Source organism: Panulirus ornatus, chromosome 2 (assembly GCF_036320965.1).
Source record: "Panulirus ornatus isolate Po-2019 chromosome 2, ASM3632096v1, whole genome shotgun sequence".
Lineage (NCBI taxonomy): Eukaryota > Metazoa > Arthropoda > Malacostraca > Decapoda > Palinuridae > Panulirus > Panulirus ornatus.
This window is the reverse complement of record NC_092225.1, coordinates 77,137,187-77,165,148: the sequence shown is the minus strand read 5'-3', so window position 1 is coordinate 77,165,148 and position 27,962 is coordinate 77,137,187. Positions and strand designations below refer to the sequence as shown.

General features: G+C 41.5%; 1 protein-coding gene across 1 annotated transcript in view; it reads left to right on the top strand.

The window, feature by feature from the left end:
- The window catches only part of Set1 (SET domain containing 1), a 350,690-nt gene that overhangs the window by 264,844 nt on the left and 57,884 nt on the right, over positions 1–27,962 (top strand). Inside the window, 1 exon segment of the mRNA XM_071668303.1 lies at positions 12,349–12,636. Within this exon segment, the coding sequence (XP_071524404.1) occupies positions 12,349–12,636 (288 nt within the window).

The window sequence follows — 27,962 nt, the reverse complement described above, 5'->3', positions numbered from 1 at the left end:
TGGCAGATGTAGGGTGTTTGGGTCAAAGTGGCAAGTGAAGTCATTGAGAATGGCGTGATGAAAAGAGAAGAGGTGGCGGAAGCCTTATGTAAGATAAATTGTGGCAAGGCAGCTGGAGTGGATGGTATTGCAGTTAAATTTATAAAGAAATAAGGTGACTTATTGATTGGTGGTTGAGGATTTTTAGTGTATATATGGATCATAGTGAGGTGCCTGAGGATTGGCAGAATACAGCATGTATAGTGCCATTATGAAAAGGGAAGGGGGATAAAGGTAAATGTTCAAAATACAGATGTATAAATTTGTGTGTACCTGGTGAATTATATGGGAGGGTATTAATTTAGTATTAAGTGCGTAAGACAAGGGAGCAAATGGGAACTTCAGTGAAGGGCGCTAATGGGGAGGTGATAACAAGTAGTGGTGATGTGAGAAGGAGATGGAGTGAGTATTTTGAAGGTTTGTTGAATGTGTTTGATGATAGAGTGGCAGATATAGGGTGTTTTGGTCGAGGTGGTGTGCAAAGTGAGAGGGTTAGGGAAAATGATTTGGTAAACAGAGAAGAGGTAGTAAAAGCTTTGCGGAAGATGAAAGCCAGCAAGGCAGCAGGTTTGGATGGTATTGCAGTGGAATTTATTAAAAAGGGGGTGACTGTATTGTTGACTGGTTGGTAAGGTTATTTAATGTATGTATGATTCATGGTGAGGTGCCTGAGGATTGGCGGAATGCGTGCATAGTGCCATTGTGCAAAGGCAAAGGGGATAAGAGAGTGCTCAAATTACAGAGGTATAAGTTTGTTGAGTATTCCTGGTAAATTATATGGGAGGATATTGATTGAGAGAGTGAAGGCATGTACAGAGCATCAGATTGGGGAAGAGCAGTGTGGTTTTAGAAGTGGTAGAGGATGTGTGGATCAGGTGTTTGCTTTGAAGAATGTTTTTTTTTTTTTTTTTTTTTTTTTTTTTTTTTTTTTTATACTTTGTCGCTGTCTCCCGCGTTTGCGAGGTAGCGCAAGGAAACAGACGAAAGAAATGGCCCAACCCCCCCCCCCCATACACATGTACATACACACGTCCACACACGCAAATATACATACCTACACAGCTTTCCATGGTTTACCCCAGACGCTTCACATGCCTTGATTTACTCCACTGACAGCACGTCAACCCCTGTATACCACATCGCTCCAATTCACTCTATTCCTTGCCCTCCTTGCACCCTCCTGCATGTTCAGGCCCCGATCACACAAAATCTTTTTCACTCCATCTTTCCACCTCCAATTTGGTCTCCCTCTTCTCCTCGTTCCCTCCACCTCCGACACATATATCCTCTTGGTCAATCTTTCCTCACTCATTCTCTCCATGTGCCCAAACCATTTCAAAACACCCTCTTCTGCTCTCTCAACCACGCTCTTTTTATTTCCACACATCTCTCTTACCCTTACGTTACTTACTCGATCAAACCACCTCACACCACACATCGTCCTCAAACATCTCATTTCCAGCACATCCATCCTCCTGCGCACAACTCTATCCATAGCCCACGCCTCGCAACCATACAACATTGTTGGAACCACTATTCCTTCAAACATACCCATTTTTGCTTTCCGAGATAATGTTCTCGACTTCCACACATTTTTCAAGGCTCCCAAAATTTTCGCCCCCTCCCCCACCCTATGATCCACTTCCGCTTCCATGGTTCCATCCGCTGACAGATCCACTCCCAGATATCTAAAACACTTCACTTCCTCCAGTTTTTCTCCATTCAAACTCACCTCCCAATTGACTTGACCCTCAACCCTACTGTACCTAATAACCTTGCTCTTATTCACATTTACTCTTAACTTTCTTCTTCCACACACTTTACCAAACTCAGTCACCAGCTTCTGCAGTTTCTCACATGAATCAGCCACCAGCGCTGTATCATCAGCGAACAACAACTGACTCACTTCCCAAGCTCTCTCATCCCCAACAGACTTCATACTTGCCCCTCTTTCCAGGACTCTTGCATTTACCTCCCTAACAACCCCATCCATAAACAAATTAAACAACCATGGAGACATCACACACCCCTGCCGCAAACCTACATTCACTGAGAACCAATCACTTTCCTCTCTTCCTACACGTACACATGCCTTACATCCTCGATAAAAACTTTTCACTGCTTCTAACAACTTGCCTCCCACACCATATATTCTTAATACCTTCCACAGAGCATCTCTATCAACTCTATCATATGCCTTCTCCAGATCCATAAATGCTACATACAAATCCATTTGCTTTTCTAAGTATTTCTCACATACATTCTTCAAAGCAAACACCTGATCCACACATCCTCTACCACTTCTGAAACCGCACTGCTCTTCCCCAATCTGATGCTCTGTACATGCCTTCACCCTCTCAATCAATACCCTCCCATATAATTTACCAGGAATACTCAACAAACTTATACCTCTGTAATTTGAGCACTCACTCTTATCCCCTTTGCCTTTGTACAATGGCACTATGCACGCATTCCGCCAATCCTCAGGCACCTCACCATGAGTCATACATACATTAAATAACCTCACCAACCAGTCAACAATACAGTCACCCCCTTTTTTAATAAATTCCACTGCAATACCATCCAAACCTGCTGCCTTGCCGGCTTTCATCTTCCGCAAAGCTTTTACTACCTCTTCTCTGTTTACCAAATCATTTTCCCTAACCCTCTCACTTTGCACACCACCTCGACCAAAACACCCTATATCTGCCACTCTGTCATCAGACACATTCAACAAACCTTCAAAATACTCATTCCATCTCCTTCTCACATCACCACTACTTGTTATCACCTCCCCATTTACGCCCTTCACTGAAGTTCCCATTTGCTCCCTTGACTTACGCACCCTATTTACCTCCTTCCAGAACATCTTTTTATTCTCCCTAAAATTTACTGATAGTCTCTCACCCCAACTCTCATTTGCCCTTTTTTCACCTCTTGCACCTTTCTCTTGACCTCCTGTCTCTTTCTTTTATACTTCTCCCACTCAATTGCATTTTTTCCCTGCAAAAATCGTCCAAATGCCTCTCTCTTCTCTTTCACTAATACTCTTACTTCTTCATCCCACCACTCACTACCCTTTCTAATCAACCCACCTCCCACTCTTCTCATGCCACAAGCATCTTTGGCGCAATCCATCACTGACTCCCTAAATACATCCCATTCCTCCCCCACTCCCCTTACTTCCATTGTTCTCACCTTTTTCCATTCTGTACACAGTCTCTCCTGGTACTTCCCCACACAGGTCTCCTTCCCAAGCTCACTTACTCTCACCACCTTCTTCACCCCAACATTCACTCCTCTTTTCTGAAAACCCATACTAATCTTCACCTTAGCCTCCACAAGATAATGATCAGACATCCCTCCAGTTGCACCTCTCAGCACATTAACATCCAAAAGTCTCTCTTTCGCACGCCTGTCAATTAACACGTAATCCAATAACGCTCTCTGGCCATCTCTCCTACTTACATAAGTATACTTATGTATATCTCGCTTTTTAAACCAGGTATTCCCAATCATCAGTCCTTTTTCAGCACATAAATCTACAAGCTCTTCACCATTTCCATTTACAACACTGAACACCCCATGCATACCAATTATTCCCTCAACTGCCACATTACTCACCTTTGCATTCAAATCACCCATCACTATAACCCGGTCTCGTGCATCAAAACCGCTATGTGAGAAATACTTAGAAAAACAAATGGATTTGTATGTAGCATTTATGGATCTGGAGAAGGCATATGAAAGAGTTGATAGAGATGCTCTGTGGAAGGTTTTTTTTTTTTTTTTTTTTTTTTTTTTTTTTTTTTTTTATACTTTGTCGCTGTCTCCCGCGTTTGCGAGGTAGCGCAAGGAAACAGACGAAAGAAATGGCCCAACCCCCCCCCCCCCATACACATGTACATACACACGTCCACACACGCAAATATACATACCTACACAGCTTTCCATGGTTTACCCCAGACGCTTCACATGCCTAGATTCAATCCACTGACAGCACGTCAACCCCTGTATACCACATCGCTCCAATTCACTCTATTCCTTGCCCTCCTTTCACCCTCCTGCATGTTCAGGCCCCGATCACACAAAATCTTTTTCACTCCATCTTTCCACCTCCAATTTGGTCTCCCTCTTCTCCTCGTTCCCTCCACCTCCGACACATATATCCTCTTGGTCAATCTTTCCTCACTCATTCTCTCCATGTGCCCAAACCATTTCAAAACACCCTCTTCTGCTCTCTCAACCACGCTCTTTTTATTTCCACACATCTCTCTTACCCTTACGTTACTTACTCGATCAAACCACCTCTGTGGAAGGTATTAAGAATATATGGTGTGGGAGGAAACTTGTTAGAAGCAGTGAAAAGTTTTTATCGAGGTTGTAAGGCATGTGTACGTGTAGGAAGAGAGGAAAGTGATTGGTTCTCAGTGAATGTAGGTTTGTGGCAGGAGTGTGTGATGTCTCCATGGTTGTTTAATTTGTTTATGGATGGGGTTGTTAGGGAGGTGAATGCAAGAGCTTTGGAAAGAGGGGCAAGTATGAAGTCTGTTGTGAATGAGAGAGCTTGGGAAGTGAGTCAGTTGTTGTTCACTGATGATACAGCGCTGGTGGCTGATTCATGTGAGAAACTGCAGAAGCTGGTGACTGAGTTTGGTAAAGTGTGTGAAAGAAGAAAGTTGAGAGTAAATGTGAATAAGAGCAAGGTTATTAGGTACAGTAGGGTTGAGGGTCAAGTCAATTGGGAGGTAAGTTTGAATGGAGAAAAACTGGAGGAAGTGAAGTGTTTTAGATATCTGGGAGTGGATCTGGCAGCGGATGGAACCATGGAAGCGGAAGTGAATCATAGGGTGGGGGAGGGGGCGAAAATCCTGGGAGCCTTGAAGAATTTATGGAAGTCGAGAACATTATCTCGGAAAGCAAAAATGAGTATGTTTGAAGGAATAGTGGTTCCAACAATGTTGTATGGTTGCGAGGCGTGGGCTATGGATAGAGGTGTGCGCAGGAGGGTGGATGTGCTGGAAATGAGATGTTTAAGGACAGTGTGTGGTGTGAGGTGGTTTGATCGAGTAAGTAATGTAAGGGTAAGAGAGATGTGTGGAAATAAAAAGAGCATGGTTGAGAGAGTAGAAGAGGGTGTTTTGAAATGGTTTGGGCACATGGAGAGAATGAGTGAGGAAAGATTGACCAAGAGGATATATGTGTCGGAGGTGGAGGGAACGAGGAGAAGTGGGAGACCAAATTGGAGGTGGAAAGATGGAGTGAAAAAGATTTTGTGTGATCGGGGCCTGAACATGCAGGAGGGTGAAAGGCGGGCAAGGAATAGAGTGAATTGGATTGATGTGGTATACCGGGGTTGACGTGCTGCCAGTGGATTGAATCAGGACATGTGAAGCGTCTGGGGTAAACCATGGAAAGTTGTGTGGGGCCTGGATGTGGAAAGGGAGCTGTGGTTACGGGCATTATTGTATGACAGCTAGAGACTGAGTGTGAACGAATGTGGCCTTTGTTGTCTTTTCCTAGCCCTACCTCGCACACATGAGGGGGAGGGGGATGGTATTCCATGTGTGGCGAGGTGGCGATGGGAATGAATAAAGGCAGACAGTGTGAATTGTGTGCATGGGTATATATGTATGTGTCTGTGTGTGTATATATATGTGTACATTGAGATGTATAGGTATGTATATTTGCGTGTGTGGACGTGTATGTATATACATGTGTATGGGGGTGGGTTGGGCCATTTCTTTCGTATGTTTCGTTGTGCTACCTCGCAAACGCGGGAGACAGCGACAAAGCAAAATAAGATAATAAATGATGATAATTAATTGAGAGAGTGAAGGCAAGTAGAGTGCATCACACTTGGGATGGATGAAAACAGTTTCAGAAGTAACAGAGGATGTATGGATCATGTGTCTGCTTTAAAGAATGTGTGAGAGAAATATGTAAAGAAACAAATTGATCTGTATGTGGCATTTATGGAGATGCTATGTTGAAGGTTTTAAGAATATATGGTGCAGAAGGAAAGCTGCCTGAAGCAGTAAGAATTATTATAAGGGTGTAAGGCATGTGTATGAGTAGGAAGAGAGGGGAGTGAATGGTTCCAAAAGAAGATTGATATCAGGCAGGGGCGTGTGATGTCACTGTGGTTGTTCAATTTGTTTATGGATTGGGTGGTGAAGGAGGTGAATGTGAAAGTCTTTAGGGGAAGGGCGAATATGCAGTGTGGGAAGTGCATCAGTTGTTTGCTGACGATACTGAGAACTTATTAAGAAAATAGCACTATTGAACCAAATAATAAGTGCCTTGATTTTTAGAACTTTTACCACAAGAGACAGAAAACTATTGATGAAAGCACTGATACACCACTGATTTTCCGGCAACTGATGGTTTGGCACCTCATTTAGTCCGGACAAAATTACGTGAGGAAACTTGAAATTACCATGACCACGAGACTAGTTTACTGGGCAGCCACAGATGGCATTGTGTGTAGGTTGCACTTATTTACATTCTTTACACTGCCCTCGGTGGCAATACCGCAATTATATGAGATTCTTAGCTTATTTTGCTTAGATTTAACCATAGCTATGGCTTCTAAGACACATGAGAGTTAGTTGTGGTGTCAAATGTAAATACCAGTCCATATCGATCCAAGATAAAGTAGAACTGTTGAAAAATCATCCATGATGTTTTGGTGCGTAAGCTGTGTGACATCTACAGTATTGGTTTATCAGCTGTTTATGATATAAAGAAGCAAAGGGAAAAATATTGAAATTCTTTGCAGACAGCGATTCCAAGAAGCAAATGATGATTAGAAAAATTATGAAAGATGGTAAGAGTACTGAGCACAATCGAGTGATGATGGAATGGTTTCGACAGTGTTGGAGTGATGGAGTGGACTTGTCAGGAAGCTTGATAATGGACCAGGCTAAGTTGTTCCATAAAGAACTTAAATTACAACGGGAGCATAACTATAGGGAAGGATGGCTTCAAAGATTCAAGAAGCGTCATGGAATTTCCATGAATGATGTGTGCGGAGAAAAGCGGTCTGCAAACAACAAATGAGCTGCCAAGTATGTGGACAATTTTGCGAAACTCATAGCTGATGAGCACCTCAGTCATGAGCAGGTGCATAATGCCTATGAAACTGCATTATTCTTGTGATGCACACCTAGGAAAACATTAACAACAGAAGACGAAGAAGACTCCACAGGATTCAAACAGGAGCATATCTAGGGGAAAATAGCACTTATGGCAATCAGTGAAATTGCGCCCGTCCAAACATATGACACCAATATTTTTTATATTTATTACCTCCATCAAGGATATCATGTTTTTACCAGCATTTGTTTGTTTGTCTGTGAGCAGCTTTCAACAAAAATTATGGAGAATTTGGGATGAAATTTTCAGGGAAAGTCAGAAATGACACAAAGACCAATTGATTAGATTTTGGGAGTGATCATTGTCTGGATCCAGGACACCATTATTGAAATAACAACTTCTGTGAATACCTATTGAACTAATAATGATATCAGTGTGGTTCTAAATGCCAAAGATATGTTTTCATGGTCAAGAAATCTAAATCTTTAAGATCCGAATCATTGTCTGGATCCAGGATGCTATTATGCCACTGGACCCCCCCCCTCCCCTTCTAGTGGTGCCCAGGGCACCTGCCCTACCTGTCATACCCTAGATATGCCACTGAATTCAAACAATCTAAGGACAGACTTACCATCTTAGGGTGCTCAAACATTTAATTTTTTTTTTTTTTTTTTTTTTTATACTTTGTCGCTGTCTCCCGCGTTTGCGAGGTAGCGCAAGGAAACAGACGAAAGAAATGGCCCAACCCCCCCCCTACACATGTACATACACACGTCCACACACGGAAATATACATACCTACACGCTTTCCATGGTTTACCCCGGACGCTTCACATGCCTTGATTCAATCCACTGACAGCACGTCAACCCCTGTATACCACATCGCTCCAATTCACTCTATTCCTTGCCCTCCTTTCACCCTCCTGCATGTTCAGGCCCCGATCACACAAAATCCTTTTCACTCCATCTTTCCACCTCCAATTTGGTCTCCCTCTTCTCCTCGTTCCCTCCACCTCCGACACATATATCCTCTTGGTCAATCTTTCCTCACTCATTCTCTCCATGTGCCCAAACCACTTCAAAACACCCTCTTCTGCTCTCTCAACCACGCTCTTTTTATTTCCACACATCTCTCTTACCCTTACGTTACTTACTCGATCAAACCACCTCACACCACACATTGTCCTCAAACATCTCATTTCCAGCACATCCATCCTCCTGCGCACAACTCTATCCATAGCCCACGCCTCGCAACCATACAACATTGTTGGAACTACTATTCCTTCAAACATACCCATTTTTGCTTTCCGGGATAATGTTCTCGACTTCCACACATTTTTCAAGGCTCCCAAAATTTTCGCCCCCTCCCCCACCCTATGATCCACTTCCGCTTCCATGGTTCCATCCGCTGACAGATCCACTCCCAGATATCTAAAACACTTCACTTCCTCCAGTTTTTCTCCATTCAAACTCACCTCCCAATTGACTTGACCCTCAACCCTACTGTACCTAATAACCTTGCTCTTATTCACATTTACTCTTAACTTTCTTCTTCCACACACTTTACCAAACTCCGTCACCAGCTTCTGCAGTTTCTCACATGAATCCGCCACCAGCGCTGTATCATCAGCGAACAACAACTGACTCACTTCCCAAGCTCTCTCATCCCCAACAGACTTCATACTTGCCCCTCTTTCCAAGACTCTTGCATTTACCTCCCTAACAACCCCATCCATAAACAAATTAAACAACCATGGAGACATCACACACCCCCTGCCGCAAACCTACATTCACTGAGAACCAATCACTTTCCTCTCTTCCTACACGTACACATGCCTTACATCCTCGATAAAAACTTTTCACTGCTTCTAACAACTTGCCTCCCACACCATATATTCTTAATACCTTCCACAGAGCATCTCTATCAACTCTATCATATGCCTTCTCCAGATCCATAAATGCTACATACAAATCCATTTGCTTTTCTAAGTATTTCTCACATACATTCTTCAAAGCAAACACCTGATCCACACATCCTCTACCACTTCTGAAACCACACTGCTCTTCCCCAATCTGATGCTCTGTACATGCCTTCACCCTCTCAATCAATACCCTCCCATATAATTTACCAGGAATACTCAACAAACTTATACCTCTGTAATTTGAGCACTCACTCTTTTCCCCTTTGCCTTTGTACAATGGCACTATGCACGCATTCTGCCAATCCTCAGGCACCTCACCATGAGTCATACATACATTAAATAACCTTACCAACCAGTCAACAATACAGTCACCCCCTTTTTTAATAAATTCCACTGCAATACCATCCAAACCTGCTGCCTTGCCGGCTTTCATCTTCCGCAAAGCTTTTACTACCTCTTCTCTGTTTACCAAATCATTTTCCCTAACCCTCTCACTTTGCACACCACCTCGACCCAAACACCCTATATCTGCCACTCTGTCATCAGACACATTCAACAAACCTTCAAAATACTCATTCCATCTCCTTCTCACATCACCACTACTTGTTATCACCTCCCCATTTACGCCCTTCACTGAAGTTCCCATTTGCTCCCTTGTCTTACGCACCCTATTTACCTCCTTCCAGAACATCTTTTTATTCTCCCTAAAATTTACTGATAGTCTCTCACCCCAACTCTCATTTGCCCTTTTTTTCACCTCTTGCACCTTTCTCTTGACCTCCTGTCTCTTTCTTTTATACTTCTCCCACTCAATTGCATTTTTTCCCTGCAAAAATCGTCCAAATGCCTCTCTCTTCTCTTTCACTAATACTCTTACTTCTTCATCCCACCACTCACTACCCTTTCTAAACAGCCCACCTCCCACTCTTCTCATGCCACAAGCATCTTTTGCGCAATCCATCACTGATTCCCTAAATACATCCCATTCCTCCCCCACTCCCCTTACTTCCATTGTTCTCACCTTTTTCCATTCTGTACACAGTCTCTCCTGATACTTCTTCACACAGGTCTCCTTCCCAAGCTCACTTACTCTCACCACCTTCTTCACCCCAACATTCACTCTTCTTTTCTGAAAACCCATACTAATCTTCACCTTAGCCTCCACAAGATAATGATCAGACATCCCTCCAGTTGCACCTCTCAGCACATTGACATCCAAAAGTCTCTCTTTCGCACGCCTGTCAATTAACACGTAATCCAATAATTTAATTTAAATTTCTAGCAGTCCATGGTGTACTTTAGACACATGGGAGATGTATGATTAGTGGGTTAGAGGTGTGTTGATGAATTATTATTACATGACCATGGTAGGTCTGGCAAAATGGTTAATCTGACAAGGCTTTGGAGCCAAGAGTGCCAGAAAATCGGTAGGGTATCTGTATTTAATGTTTACAGAAACAAAAATGACTACTGTTGTTCTGTATATTCACCCACAAAAGAAGTAGATATAAACAAATTAGAGAGAATTGTGAAGCAATTCACAAACAAAAACTGTGGAATGGAATGCATGAAGCACCATGAATGGCTGAAGGAATTGAAGTTTTATTGCTTAGAAAGAAAAGAAAAACATGGAAAACTGCTTCTGGCAAAACATTGAAGGAATAAATGAAAATATATTGAACCTGAAAGCCTTTTTGCAAAAAAGAAACAGTAACTCCTTATGAAAACTATGAACACATTGAAAATGATTAGATAAAGATATGGGAGTACCCAAACAGGATGCTAGAGTGCTTGTTCAGCATATTACCAAGAGAAATATGAAACAAGCATGTAGCAACTACAGAAACATTTAAAAGAAGAAGTTACATGTGGTTGAAATCAGTTCTAGATGAATCCAGAAGAGATAATCATGTAATGTAGGTGGCAAGAGAGAGGAATGGTCATATTCATCAAGCAAGATGTGTGGCAAGTGGTACACTTTACTCATGCCATTGTGGCAGAATCTCATCATAGGTAGCAGTTGGTAGGTAGGAATGCTCTCTCCATTCTTTACTTCCATGATTCTTTAACCCTGGGAATGATCATATGATGATTTATATAGCAGGCACCAAGTTTTTGTGGGTATATTTTGAACAGCCCATCAGCATTTTAATATTTATGTAGTCTCACACTCTTGGTACTGTAGGTGCTTATTACAGAGACTGTCATTCACTAGAAGGAATCCTGAAGTTAAATAATTTGTAAATAAGTGTAGGTATGTGTAGAATTATACAAATATAGTAAATGATAATAATAGGATGAGTGTAATGTGATGAATGTGGGTCAGAAGGCTCAAACACCCACCCATTCTGGGAATTATGCACACTGTATTGCTAGGGCTTTCTTTCTTATCTTGGTTGGCTCACTCATTTCTCTATTCATTATATTCATATGTGTTTTTTTTTTTCAAATAATGAGTTATTGAATTTAGCTGTAAATAGTAAGCTACATGAGACTTGGAATCCCCAAATGATGAAAAACTGCAGAGGACAAAGAAAAGAGTTAAGGTATGGCATTCCTTCAACAGATACTGTAAATTTGAGACTTCTTTGTCAATTGAGGAATGGTCATACTGTGTTGACTCTCAGTCTTTTAAGTGAGTAGAGACTTTCCCCAGTCTCTGAAACTTTCAATTTCAGTACTACTTTGGACATGTACTGACAGAATGTCAAAACTTTAGGTGTATCAGAGTATAATATGAATTACTTGTTATATTGGAAGGAATGAAAATATTGGAAGATATTTTAAAGAATGATATCAGTATGAATAGACTGATGATTTATTTAAAGGAAGTCAAGATATATAATTCTTTGTGAAAGCTTAAAGTTTTTAAAGATATCTTTTAAAGGAAGCCAAAATAAATAATTGTGTATAAATAGTTTTAAGTTTCAGATGTCTTTCTCATGCTAAAAAGTGCTGAATAGCTAATAAGTTCTAATGCTTTACAGGTTCCCCAAAATCAAATCAGCTACCACACCTCTCCCTCACAATGTATTTCTGTACTTTTTACTTGTATTTCTTTCTTTTTGAACTGGGTAAAAAAAGGAATTGAAGACCCCATGTTTTGTCTAGTGTAGGCAGTTTTTACAGTCAACCTGTTTAAGGGTCAAAATTTTGTAAAGTACATTTGATCTTTTCTTATATGTTTGGATCATAATGCATTCTCTTTATGACCATGAGATTTTGCATTCTGTTGTGTCATCTCTGTTTCATGTATTAGTTTCTAAAATTGTGATGCATTTTACTTTCAGATGAAGTCCCAAAGAAAGGTCACAAAACTTTGGGAGGGTCTGATCATGATTACACACGCACACGAACACCACCTAAAGGTGAAAAGACAAAGGCTTCCAAGACACATGCCAAATTTACCACCCCAAAACCTCGCGGCAAAGAGAACAGAGAACTGCAGATCAGGAAGGAAGCCTTGGACAAAAGAAAAGCTCCACTTCAGGTATTACCAAAATCAGCTGCTTTGTCCACGTTCAAGCCACGTAACCAGATGGAAGAATACAATGTCCTCTATTCATTTCTTATACGAGGTAGGGGAAAATATGTTTACCACTTAACATGAATGTTTAGTCTATTATTTTTACAGAATATTAGCTTAGTTAATGGTTTTAGAGTGAGAGAATATAAAGAGGATTTTAATAGTTTGAAAGCTTTTATTAGTAGTTGTGAAAGAAGTATTCTAAATGATGTAGATTTTTTATCAGCATATTTGAAAAATAAAAGTACTTGATGGTTGAATATGTGGGTCAATAGATTGTGAATAAATGAGAAAATTATAGTTTTCTGACTTCTGATGGCTCCATGTGAGTGGCATTGCTGTGTAGTTTGAAGTCTTGTTGTAAAGTAATTGACTGATTGATTTAAGGTGTCTCTCCTGTGGCTTCCCATGAGCAAACCAGATAATCCTTGAGGATCACTAGGGTTTGGGTCACTCTGAATTCCCAACTATAATGAAGGATGACTTCAAAGATTTAAGCAGTGTTATGGAATTTCCATGAGTAAAGTGTGCGGAGAAAAGCGGTCTGCAAACTGTAAATGAGCTGCCAAGTATGTGGACAATTTTGTGAAACTCAGCTGATGAGCACCTCAGTCCTGAGCAGGTGTATAATGCATACGAAACTGCATTATGCTGGCAATGCACACCTAGGAAAACACTAACAATAAAAGACAAAGAAGACCCTACAGGATTCAAACAGGGGTGTATCTAGGGGAAATAGTGCCTATGGCAAGCACTGAAATTACACCCCTGTCCATGTATATAACACCATTATTTTTTTATTTCTATTACCTTTGCCAAGGAAATTATGTTTTTACTGGCATTTGTTTGTTTGTCTGTGAGTAACTTTCAACAAAAGTTATGAACAAATTTTGATGAAATTTTCAGAGAAAGTCATAAATGACACAAAGACCAATTGATTAGATTTTGGGAGTTATCCAAATCATTGTCTGGATCGAGGATTCCATTATGGAAATATTAATTTTTGTGAATAATTGTTGAACTAGTAATGATATCAATGTGTTTCCATATGCCAAAGATATGTTTTCACGGTCAAGAAATCTAAATCTTTAAGATCCGAATCATTGTCTGGATCCAGGACACCGTTACGCCACTGGCTCCCCCCTTCAAGTGGCGTCCAGGGCACCTGCCCTACCTGCCATACCCTAGATACACCACTGGATTCAAACAATCTAAGGACAGACTTACCATTTTAGGGTGCTCAAACATTTGATATTTGTTTAATTTAAATTTCTAGCTGTCCATGGTATACTTTAGACACATAGGAGATCTATAATTAGTGGGTTAGAGGTGTGTTGATGAATTATTTATGTGACCATGGTTGGTCTGGCAAAATGGTTAATCCAACAAAGCTTTGGAACCAAGAGTGCCAGAAAATCGGTGGTGTGCCTGTAGTAGGTTGGAGCATTAGTTGGAAGTAGTCAGTAGCCTGTTTAAGGTGAGACACTAAAGGCAAAGAAGCAGCTCTGTTCATTAGTTATGGAGACTCTGTTTCCATGGCCACTCCTTTCAGGGAGTTCCATTTGGAACAGGCTCCAGAGCTATAGATAGAGAGATAGAAGATACGATGTGGGAATGGGTCTAGTCTTGACTCACCTTAGCAAACATATGTGCGTTCTCCCAAGAGAGTGAATATTTGAGTGATTATTCCTCTGATTTTTGCCTCATTTTGCAAAAACATAGCATTGATGACTCTTTAGTGTCTTTTTGATAAACATAGTATTGATGGCATTTTTGTATCTTCTTGATAAACATAGTATTGATGACTCTTCTGTATCTTTTTAATGCCCTTCTTGTGCTTGTAGTAGATTTTTATTCTTTTAGTAGTTGAGGCCCAAAGATTAGGTTGACAGTGGTGATGAAAAAGAATGGTGAAATTCCTTTTTTGGACTTAAATATTAAGATATGTGCAGGTGGATATGAAACCTCAGTTTATAGAAGGCTTACATCAGTTGGGTTAGCCATGAGTTTCTTTAATTTTAGATCAGTTCATTTAGAAAAATGTGTTATTAACCATTTGTATGTGTATTATGATTTCACTGGCATATCCAGTTGTTGTAGTTTTGCCATTAAAAGATGAAGGTAGTATTATGAACTTATTTATTGCTTTTTCTAACACAAAGAAATCCATGAGTTTTCTAGTGATGGCACTTATTTTCCATGGAAAGCATTTTAGATAATGAAAAATTGATATTTCTAGATTTATGCACTTTACTATTTGAAGCACATTTGCATTGTGTTCTTCCCATTTGAGAATTATCTTCTTAGGTATGAATAATACATCACAAACTTATGCAAAACATTTTAGTCCATGTGTGGTGGGGTGGCAGTGGGAATGGATGGAGGTAGCACGTATGCATATGTACATGTGTATATATGTATATGTCTGTGTATGTATATGTATATATACATGGAAATGTATATGTATGTATATGTGCATGTATGGGCATTTATGAATGTACATGTGTATGTGGGTGGGTTGGGCCATTCCTTGTCTCTTTCCTTGCGCTACCTCGCTGATGTGAGAGATGGCAATTGAGTATAATGAAAAAATATTTCAATCCAACAATTATAATTTAGTTGTTCCTTAATGATGATGATAAGGAACACTTATGAATCTGAGACCATCACCATCAGATCCTGCTCAACCTTTTTGTTGTTAGCACTCTTCCTCCTCACATTCATAGTTTTTTGGTAAGAATGGAAGAAAATTTTTAAATTTTTATGGATGGGGTTGTTAGGGAGGTAAATGCAAGAGTTTTGGAAAGAGGGGCAAGTATGAAGTCTGTTGGGGATGAGAGAGCTTGGGAAGTGAGTCAGTTGTTGTTCGCTGATGATACAGCGCTGGTGGCTGATTCATGTGAGAAACTGCAGAAGCTGGTGACTGAGTTTGGTAAAGTGTGTGGAAGAAGAAAGTTAAGAGTAAATGTGAATAAGAGCAAGGTTATTAGGTACAGTAGGGTTGAGGGTCAAGTCAATTGGGAGGTGAGTTTGAATGGAGAAAAACTGGAGGAAGTAAAGTGTTTTAGATATCTGGGAGTGGATCTGGCAGCGGATGGAACCATGGAAGCGGAAGTGGATCATAGGGTGGGGGAGGGGGCGAAAATTCTGGGGGCCTTGAAGAATGTGTGGAAGTCGAGAACATTATCTCGGAAAGCAAAAATGGGTATGTTTGAAGGAATAGTGGTTCCAACAATGTTGTATGGTTGTGAGGCGTGGGCTATGGATAGAGTTGTGCGCAGGAGGATGGATGTGCTGGAAATGAGATGTTTGAGGACAATGTGTGGTGTGAGGTGGTTTGATCGAGTGAGTAACGTAAGGGTAAGAGAGATGTGTGGAAATAAAAAGAGTGTGGTTGAGAGCAGAAGAGGGTGTTTTGAAGTGGTTTGGGCACATGGAGAGAATGAGTGAGGAAAGATTGACCAAGAGGATATATGTGTCGGAGGTGGAGGGAACGAGGAGAAGAGGGAGACCAAATTGGAGGTGGAAAGATGGAGTGAAAAAGATTTTGTGTGATCGGGGCCTGAACATGCAGGAGGGTGAAAGGAGGGCAAGGAATAGAGTGAATTGGAGCGATGTGGTATACCGGGGTTGACGTGTTGTCAGTGGATTGAATCAAGGCATGTGAAGCGTCTGGGGTAAACCATGGAAAGCAGTGTAAGTATGTATATTTGCATGTGTGGACGTATGTATATACATGTGTATGGGGGGGGGTTGGGCCATTTCTTTCGTCTGTTTCCTTGCGCTACCTCGCAAACACGGGAGACAGCGACAAAGTATAATAAAAAAAAAAAAAAAAAAAAGTTAGAGATTTCTGTCAGGGCTAAAGGGATGCCACTTCTACATATATATCTTATCAAATGAGTGTAAAAATTATAAAAAAACTCATGTCTGGAGCATAGTTATACAGAGTGAATATTCACTGAACATTATGTTATGATGCCCATTACTTTCCTTATTTAAGATATAATAACTCTGAACTTTACCTGCATTCTGACTGAATTGATTAAAGATGATTGCTAAGTGTTTTTCATTCTGTGTACTTTGGGCATGTGGAGTTGTAAGCACTTACCAGATTCAAGTTTTCGGTGCAAGATCCAGAGGAAATGGAAGATGGCTGAAGTAGGGGGAACATTATTTGATGGAGTAGACTGCAGTTGATCATTGCATTTGATTGTTGTTAAGCCAGAATCAACCAAAACAAACCAGTGCATCCAATGGGTTGAAACCTTATGCACTGTGCCTGCTCTATCTATTTGAATTCTGGGTATATGCATAATGATCCAACTTCATAAAATCCCTTTTCAAAGTTAATGTTCTTCTAGTATTCATGATTAATTTCTATTCTTTTTTTATTTATCATACTTTGTCGCTGTCTCCCATGTTAGCTAGGTAGTGCAAGAAAAGCAGACAAAAGAATGGCCCAACCCACCCACATACACACGTACATACATACACGCCCACACACACACATATTCATACCTATACATTTCAACGTATACATACATATACATACACAGACATTTTTATTATTATTATTTTGCTTTGTCACTGTCTCCCGCGTTTGTGAGGTAGCGCAAGAAAACAGACAAAAGAAATGGCCCAACCCACCCCCATACATATGTATGTACATACACGTCCACACATGCAAATGTACAGACCCATACATCTCAATGTACACATATATAAACACACACAGACACATACATATATACACATGCACACAATTCACACTGTCTGCCTTTATTCATTCCCATCGCCACCTCGCCACACGTGGAATAACATCCCCCTCCCCCCTCATGTGTGCGAGGTAGTGCTAGGAAAAGACAACAAAGGCCCCATTCGTTCACACTCAGTCTCTATCTGTCATGCAATAATGCCCGAAACCACAGCTCCCTTTCCACATCCAGGCCCCACAGAGCTTTCCTTGGTTTACCCCAGACGCTTCACATGCCCTGATTCAATCCATTGACAACACGTCAACCCCGGTATACCACATCGATCCAATTCACTCTATTCCTTGCCCGCCTTTCACCCTCCTGCATGTTCAGGCCCTGATCACTCAAAATCTTTTTCACTCCATGTTTCCACCTCCAACTTGGCCTCCCACTTCTCCTCGTTCCCTCCACCTCCGACGCATATAACCTCTTGATCAATCTTTCCTCACTCATTCTCTCCATGTGCCCAAACCATTTCAAAACACCTTCTTCTGCTCTCTCAACCACGCTCTTTTTATTTCCACACATCTCTCTTACCCTTACATTACTTACTCGATCAAACCACCTCACATCACATATTGTCCTCAAACATCTCATTTCCAGCACATCCACCCTCCTGCGCACAGCTCTATCCATAGCCCATGCCTCGCAACCATACAACATTGTTGGAACCACTATTCCTTCAAACATACCCATTTTTGCTTTCCGAGATAATCTTCTCGACTTCCACACATTCTTCAAGGCTCCCAGGATTTTTGCACCCTCCCCCACCCTATGATTCACTCCCGCTTCCATGGTTCCATCCACTGCCAGAATCACTCCCAGATATCTAAAACACTTTACTTCCTCCAGTTTTTCTCCATTCAAACTTACCTCCCAATTGACTTGACCCTCAACCCTACTGTGCCTAATAACCTTGCTCTTACTCACATTTACTCTTAACTTCCTTCTTTCACACACTTTACCAAACTCAGTCACCAGCTTCTGCAGTTTCTCACATGAATCAGCCACCAGCGCTGTATCATCAGCGAACAACAACTGACTCACTTCCCAAGCTCTCTCATCCCCAACAGACTTCATACTTGCCCCTCTTTCCAAAACTCAGACATATACATACATATACATGTACAAATTCATACTTGCTGCCTTCATCCATTCCTGTCGTCATCCTGCCACACATGAAAGGGCTTCCCCATGTCCCCGTGTGCATGGAAGGTAGCTCCGGGAAAGACAACAAAGGCCACATTCATTCTCACTCACTCTGTAGCTGTCATGTGTAATGTACCGAAACCACAGCTCCCTTTTCACATCCAGGCCCCACAAAATTTTCCATGCTTTACTCCAGAAGCTTCAGATTCCCTGGTTCAATCCATTGACAGCACGTCCACCCCGGTATACCACATCGTTCCAGTTCACTCTATTCCTTGCACGCCTTTCACCCTCCTGTATGTTCAGGCCGCACTCGCTCAAAATCTTTTTCACTTCATCCTTCCACCTCCAATTTGGTCTCCCATTCTCCTTGTTACCTCCACCTCTGACGCATTTATCCTCTTTGTCAACGTTTCCTCACTCATTCTCTCCATGTGACCAAACCATTTCAATACATCCTCTTCTGTGCTCTCAACCACACTCTCTTTATTACCACACATCTCTCTTACCCTTTCACTACTTACTTGATTAAACCACCTCACACCACATATTGTCCTCAAACATCTCATTTCCAGCACATCCACCCTCCTCCGTACAACCCTATCTATAGCCCATGCCTCGCAACCATTATTCCTGCAAACATACCCATTTTTGCTCTCTGAGATAACATTCTCACCTTCCACACATTTTTCAACGCTCCCAGAACCTTCGCCCTGTCCCCCACCCGTGTGACTCACTTCTGCTTCCATAGTTCCATCCACTGCTAAATCCACTCCCAGATATCTAAAACACATCACTTCCTCCAGTTTTTCTCCATTCAAACTTTCCTCCTAATTGACTTGTCCCTCAACCCTACAGAACCTAATAACCTTGCTCTTATTCACATTCACTCTCAGCTTTCTTCATTCACACACTTTCCCAAACTCAGTCACTAACTTATGCAGTTTCTCACCTGAATCAGCCACCAGTGCTGTATCATCAGCGAACAACAACTGACTCACTTCCCAAGCCCTTTCATCCACAACAGACCATACTTGCCCCTCTCTCCAAAACTCTTGCATTCACCTCTCTAACAACCCCATCCATAACAAATTAAACATCCATGGAGACATCACGCACCCCTGCCACAAACTGACATTCAATGGGAACCAATCACTTTCCTCTCTTCCTACCTGTACACATGCCTTACATCCTCGATAAAAACTTTTCACTGCTTCTAGCAACTTACCTCCCACACCATATACTCTTAATACCTTTCAAAGAGCAGCTCTTTCAGTCCTATCATATGCCTTCTCCAGATCCATACATGCTACATACAAATCCATTTCTTCTAATAAGTATTTCTCACATACATTCTTCAAAGCAAACACATTATCTTCTACCACTTCTGAAACCACACTGCTATTCCCCAATCTGATGCTCTGTACATGCCTTCACCCTCTCAATCAATACCCTCCCATATAATTTCCCAGGAATACTCAACAAACTTATACCTCTGTAATTTGAACATTCACCTTTATCCTCTTTGCCTTTGTACAGTGGCACTATGCATGCATTCTGCCAATCCTCAGGCACTTCACCATGAACCATACATACATTGAATATCCTCACCAACCAGTCAACAACATAGTCACCCCCTTTTTTAATAAATTCCACAGCAATACCATCCAAACCCGGCCCCTTGCCGGCTTTCATCTTCCGCAAAGCTTTCACTACCTCTTCTCTGTTTATCAAACCATTCTCCATGACCCTCTCACTTTGCACACCACCTCGACCAAAACACCCTATATCTGCCACTCTTATCATCAAACACATTCAACAAACCTTCAAAATACTCTCTCCATCTCCCCGCTTCACCATTACTTGTTATTACCTCCCCGTTAGCCTCCTTTACCAATGTTCCCATTTGTTCTCTTGTCTTATGCACTTTATTTACCTCCCTCCAAAATATCTTTTTATTCTCCCTGAAATTTAATAATACTCTCTCATCCCAACTCTCTTTTGCCCTCTTTTTCAACTCTTGCACCTTTTTCTTGGCCTCCTGCCCCTTTCTTTTATACATCTTTCTTTTATACATCTTTTATACATCTTTCTTTTATACATCTCCCAGTCATTTGCACTATTTCCCTGCAAAAATCATCCAAACGCCTCTCTCTTGTCTTTCACTAACAATCTTACTTCTTCATCCCACCACTCACTACCCTTTCTAATTTGCCCACCTCCCATCTTTCTCACGCCACAGGCATCTTTTGCACAAGCCATCACTGCTTCCCTAAACGCATCCCATTCCTCTCTCACTCCCGTTACGTCATTTGCTCTCACCTTTTTCCATTCTGCACTCGATCTCATGATACTTTCTCGCTCAAGTCTCCTTTCGAAGCTCACTTACTTTCACCACTGTAATCACCCCAACATTCTCTCTTCTTTTCTGAAAACCTCTACAAATCTTCACCTTCACCTCCACAAGATTATGATCAGACATCCTCTCAGCACATAAACATCCAAAAGTCTCTCTTTCACATGCCTATCAATCAACATGTAATCCAATAACACTCCCTGGCCATCTCTCCTACTTACATAATCATTATACTTTGTCGCTGTCTCCCGTGTTAGCAAGGTAGTGGAAGGAAACAGACAAAAGAATGGCCCAACCCATCCACATACACATGTATATACATACACATCCACACACACACACATATACATACCTATACATTTCAACGTATATATATATATATATATATATATATATATATTTTTTTTTTTTTTTTTTTTATACTTTGTCGCTGTCTCCCGCGTTTGCGAGGTAGCGCAAGGAAACAGACGAAAGAAATGGCCCAACCCTCCCCATACACATGTACATACACACTTCCACACACGCAAACATACACACCTACACAGCTTTCCATGGTTTACCCCGGACGCTTCACATGCCTTGATTCAATCCACTGACAGCACGTCAACCCCTGTATACCACATCGCTCCAATTCACTCTATTCCTTGCCCTCCTTTCACCCTCCTGCATGTTCAGGCCCCGATCACACAAAATCCTTTTCACTCCATCTTTCCACCTCCAATTTGGTCTCCCTCTTCTCCTCGTTCCCTCCACCTCCGACACATATATCCTCTTGGTCAATCTTTCCTCACTCATTCTCTCCATGTGCCCAAACCACTTCAAAACACCCTCTTCTGCTCTCTCAACCACGCTCTTTTTATTTCCACACATCTCTCTTACCCTTACGTTACTTACTCGATCAAACCACCTCACACCACACATTGTCCTCAAACATCTCATTTCCAGCACATCCATCCTCCTGCGCACAACTCTATCCATAGCCCACGCCTCGCAACCATACAACATTGTTGGAACTACTATTCCTTCAAACATACCCATTTTTGCTTTCCGGGATAATGTTCTCGACTTCCACACATTTTTCAAGGCTCCCAAAATTTTCGCCCCCTCCCCCACCCTATGATCCACTTCCACTTCCATGATTCCATCCGCTGACAGATCCACTCCCAGATATCTAAAACACTTCACTTCCTCCAGTTTTTCTCCATTCAAACTCACCTCCCAATTGACTTGACCCCCAACCCTACTGTACCTAATAACCTTGCTCTTATTCACATTTACTCTTAACTTTCTTCTTCCACACACTTTACCTAACTCAGTCACCAGCTTCTGCAGTTTCTCACATGAATCCGCCACCAGCGCTGTATCATCAGCGAACAGCAACTGACTCACTTCCCAAGCTCTCTCATCCCCAACAGACTTCATACTTGCCCCTCTTTCCAAGACTCTTGCATTTACCTCCCTAACAACCCCATCCATAAACAAATTAAACAACCATGGAGACATCACACACCCCTGCCGCAAACCTACATTCACTGAGAACCAATCACTTTCCTCTCTTCCTACACGTACACATGCCTTACATCCTCGATAAAAACTTTTCACTGCTTCTAACAACTTGCCTCCCACACCATATATTCTTAATACCTTCCACAGAGCATCTCTATCAACTCTATCATATGCCTTCTCCAGATCCATAAATGCTACATACAAATCCATTTGCTTTTCTAAGTATTTCTCACATACATTCTTCAAAGCAAACACCTGATCCACACATCCTCTACCACTTCTGAAACCACACTGCTCTTCCCCAATCTGATGCTCTGTACATGCCTTCACCCTCTCAATCAATACCCTCCCATATAATTTACCAGGAATACTCAACAAACTTATACCTCTGTAATTTGAGCACTCACTCTTATCCCCTTTGCCTTTGTACAATGGCACTATGCACGCATTCCGCCAATCCTCAGGCACCTCACCATGAGTCATACATACATTAAATAACCTTACCAACCAGTCAACAATACAGTCACCCCCTTTTTTAATAAATTCCACTGCAATACCATCCAAACCTGCTGCTTTGCCGGCTTTCATCTTCCGCAAAGCTTTTACTACCTCTTCTCTGTTTACCAAATCATTTTCCCTAACCCTCTCACTTTGCACACCACCTCGACCCAAACACCCTATATCTGCCACTCTGTCATCAGACACATTCATATATATATATATATATATATATATATATATATATATATATATATATATATATATATATATATATATATATATATATATCTTTCATACTATTCGCCATTTCCCGCGTTAGCAAAGTAGCGTTAAGAACAGAGGACTGGGCCTCTGAGGGAATATCCTCACCTGGCCTCGTTCTCTGTTCCTTCTTTTGGGAAATCAAAAAAAAACGAGAGGGGAGGATTTCCAGCCCCCCACTCCCTCCCCTTTTAGTCGCCTTCTACGACACGCAGGGAATATGTGGGAAGTATTCTTTCTCCCCTATCCCCAGGGATAATATATATATATATATATATATATATATATATATATATATATATATATATATATATATATGTTTGAAGGAATAGTGGTTCCAACAATGTTGTATGGTTGCGAGGCGTGGGCTATGGATAGAGTTGTGCGCAGGAGGATGGATGTGCTGGAAATGAGATGTTTGAGGACAATGTGTGGTGTGAGGTGGTTTGATCGAGTGAGTAACGTAAGGGTAAGAGAGATGTGTGGAAATAAAAAGAGCGTGGTTGAGAGAGCAGAAGAGGGTGTTTTGAAGTGGTTTGGGCACATGGAGAGAATGAGTGAGGAAAGATTGACCAAGAGGATATATGTGTCGGAGGTGGAGGGAACGAGAAGAGGGAGACCAAATTGGAGGTGGAAAGATGGAGTGAAAAGGATTTTGTGTGATCGGGGCCTGAACATGCAGGAGGGTGAAAGGAGGGCAAGGAATAGAGTGAATTGGAGCGATGTGGTATACCGGGGTTGACGTGCTGTCAGTGGATTGAATCAAGGCATGTGAAGCGTCTGAGGTAAACCATGGAAAGCTGTGTAGGTATGTATATTTGCGTGTGTGGACGTATGTATATACATGTGTATTGGGGGGAGGTTGGGCCATTTCTTTCGTCTGTTTCCTTGCGCTACCTCGCAAACGCGGGAGACAGCGACAAAGTATAATAAAAAATATATATATATATATATATATATATATATATATATATATATATATATATATATATATATATATATATATACATATATATATGTATACAATATATATATATATATATATATATATATATATATATATATATATATATATATATATATATATATATATTAAATTTTAGGGAAAATAAAAAGATGTTCTGGAAGGAGGTAAATAAAATGCGTAAGACAAGGGAGCAAATGGGAACTTCAGTGAAAGGCGCAAATGGGGAGGGGATAAAAAGTAGTGGTGATGTGAGAAGGAGATGGAGTGAGTATTTTGAAGGTTTGTTGAATGTGTTTGATGATAGAGTGGCAGATATAGGGTGTTTTGGTCGAGGTGGTGTGCAAAGTGCGAGGGTTAGGGAAAATAATTTGGTAAACAGAGAAGAGGTAGTAAAAGCTTTGCGGAAGATGAAAGCCGGCAAGGCAGCAGGTTTGGATGGTATTGCAGTGGAATTTATCTAAAAAGGGGTGACTGTATTGTTGACTGGTTGGTAAGGTTATTTAATGTATGTATGACTCATGGTGAGGTGCCTGAGGATTGGCGGAATGCGTGCATAGTGCCATTGTACAAAGGCAAAGGGGATAAGAGTGAGTGCTCAAATTACAGAGGTATAAGTTTGTTGAGTATTCCTGGCAAATTGTATTGGAGGGTATTGATTGAGAGGGTGAAGGCATGTACAGAGCATCAGATTGGGGAAGAGCAGTGTGGTTTCAGAAGTGGTAGAGGATGTGTGGATCAGGTGTTTGCTTTGAAGAATGTATGTGAGAAATACTTAGAAAAGCAAATGGATTTGTATGTAGCATTTATGGATCTGGAGAAGGCATATGATAGAGTTGATAGAGATGCTCTGTGGAAGGTATTAAGAATATATGGTGTGGGAGGCAAGTTGTTAGAAGCAGTGAAAAGTTTTTATCGAGGATGTAAGGCATGTGTACGTGTAGGAAGAGAGGAAAGTGATTGGTTCTCAGTGAATGTAGGTTTGCGGCAGGGGTGTGTGATGTCTCCATGGTTGTTTAATTTGTTTATGGATGGGGTTGTTAGGGAGGTAAATGCAAGACTTTTGGAAAGAGGGGCAAGGATGAAGTCTGTTGGGGATGAGAGAGCTTGGGAAGTGAGTCAGTTGTTGTTCGCTGATGATACAGCGCTGGTGTCTGATTCATGTGAGAAACTGCAGAAGCTGGTGACTGAGTTTGGTAAAGTGTGTGAAAGAAGAAAGTTAAGAGTAAATGTGAATAAGAGCAAGGTAATTATTAGGTACAGTAGGGTTGAGGGTCAAGTCAATTGGGAGGTAAGTTTGAGTGGAGAAAAACTGGAGGAAGTAAAGTGTTTTAGATATCTGGGAGTGGATCTGTCAGCGGATGGAACCATGGAAGCGGAAGTGGATCATAGGGTGGGGGAGGGGGCGAAAATCCTGGGAGCCTTGAAGAGTGTGTGGAAGTCGAGAACATTATCTCGGAAAGCAAAAATGGGTATGTTTGAAGGAATAGTGGTTCCAACAATGTTGTATGGTTGCGAGGCATGGGCTATGGATAGAGTTGTGCGCAGGAGGATGGATGTGCTGGAAATGAGATGTTTGAGGACAATGTGTGGTGTGAGGTGGTTTGATCGAGTGAGTAACGTAAGGGTAAGAGAGATGTGTGGAAATAAAAAGAGCGTGGTTGAGAGAGCAGAAGAGGGTATTTTGAAATGGTTTGGGCACATGGAGAGAATGAGTGAGGAAAGATTGACCAAGAGGTTATATGTGTCGGAGGTGGAGGGAACGAGGAGAAGTGGGAGACCAAATTGGAGGTGGAAAGATGGAGTGAAAAAGATTTTGTGTGATCGGGGCCTGAACATGCAGGTGGGTGAAAGAAGGGCAAGGAATAGAGTGAATTGGATTGATGTGGTATACCGGGGTTGACGTGCTGTCAGTGGATTGAATCAGGGCATGTGAAGCGTCTGGGGTAAACCATGGAAAGCTGTGTAGGTATGTATGTTTGCGTGTGTGGACGTGTGTATATACATGTGTATGGGGGTGGGTTGGGCCATTTTCGTTCGTCTGCTTCCTTGCGCTACCTCGCAAACACGGGAGACCAACAAAAAAAAAATATATATATTTTTTTTTTTTTTTTTTTTTTGCTTTGTCGCTGTCTCCCGCGTTTGCGAGGTAGCGCAAGGAAATTCTTGATTAATATGGGTAAAACTGAAAGTTGATGGAGAGAGATGGGTGATTATTGGTGCATATGCACCTGATAGTGATGGGTGATTTGAATGCAAAGGTGAGTAATGTGGCAGTTGAGGGAATAATTGGTATGCATGGGGTGTTCAGTGTTGTAAATGGAAATGGTGAAGAGCTTGTAGATTTATGTGCTGAAAAAGGACTGATGATTGGGAATACCTGGTTTAAAAAGCGAGATATACATAAGTATACTTATGTAAGTAGGAGAGATGGCCAGAGAGCGTTATTGGATTACGTGTTAATTGACAGGCGTGCGAAAGAGAGACTTTTGGATGTCAATGTGCTGAGAGGTGCAACTGGAGGGATGTCTGATCATTATCTTGTGGAGGCTAAGGTGAAGATTAGTATGGGTTTTCAGAAAAGAAGAGTGAATGTTGGGGTGAAGAAGGTGGTGAGAGTAAGTGAGCTTGGGAAGGAGACCTGTGTGAAGAAGTATCTGGAGAGACTGTGTACAGAATGGAAAAAAGTGAGAAAAATGGAAGTAAGGGGAGTGGGGGAGGAATGGGATGTATTTAGGGAATCAGTGATGGATTGCGCAAAAGATGCTTGTGGCATGAGAAGAGTGGGAGGTGGGCTGTTTAGAAAGGGTAGTGAGTGGTGGGATGAAGAAGTAAGAGTATTAGTGAAAGAGAAGAGAGAGGCATTTGGACGATTTTTGCAGGGAAAAAATGCAATTGAGTGGGAGAAGTATAAAAGAAAGAGACAGGAGGTCAAGAGAAAGGTGCAAGAGGTGAAAAAAAGGGCAAATGAGAGTTGGGGTGAGAGACTATCAGTAAATTTTAGGGAGAATAAAAAGATGTTCTGGAAGGAGGTAAATAGGGTGCGTAAGACAAGGGAGCAAATGGGAACTTCAGTGAAGGGCGTAAATGGGGAGGTGATAACAAGTAGTGGTGATGTGAGAAGGAGATGGAATGAGTATTTTGAAGGTTTGTTGAATGTGTCTGATGACAGAGTGGCAGATATAGGGTGTTTGGGTCGAGGTGGTGTGCAAAGTGAGAGGGTTAGGGAAAATGATTTGGTAAACAGAGAAGAGGTAGCAAAAGCTTTGCAGAAGATGAAAGCCGGCAAGGCAGCAGGTTTGGATGGTATTGCAGTGGAATTTATTAAAAAAGGGGGTGACTGTATTGTTGACTGGTTGGTAAGGTTATTTAATGTATGTATGACTCATGGTGAGGTGCCTGAGGATTGGCGGAATGCGTGCATAGTGCCATTGTACAAAGGCAAAGGGGATAAGAGTGAGTGCTCAAATTACAGAGGTATAAGTTTGTTGAGTATTCCTGGTAAATTATATGGGAGGGTATTGATTGAGAGGGTGAAGGCATGTACAGAGCATCAGATTGGGGAAGAGCAGTGTGGTTTCAGAAGTGGTAGAGGATGTGTGGATCAGGTGTTTGCTTTGAAGAATGTATGTGAGAAATACTTAGAAAAGCAAATGGATTTGTATGTAGCATTTATGGATCTGGAGAAGGCATATGATAGAGTTGATAGAGATGCTCTGTGGAAGGTATTAAGAATATATGGTGTGGGAGGCAAGTTGTTAGAAGCAGTGAAAAGTTTTTATCGAGGATGTAAGGCATGTGTACGTGTAGGAAGAGAGGAAAGTGATTGGTTCTCAGTGAATGTAGGTTTGCGGCAGGGGTGTGTGATGTCTCCATGGTTGTTT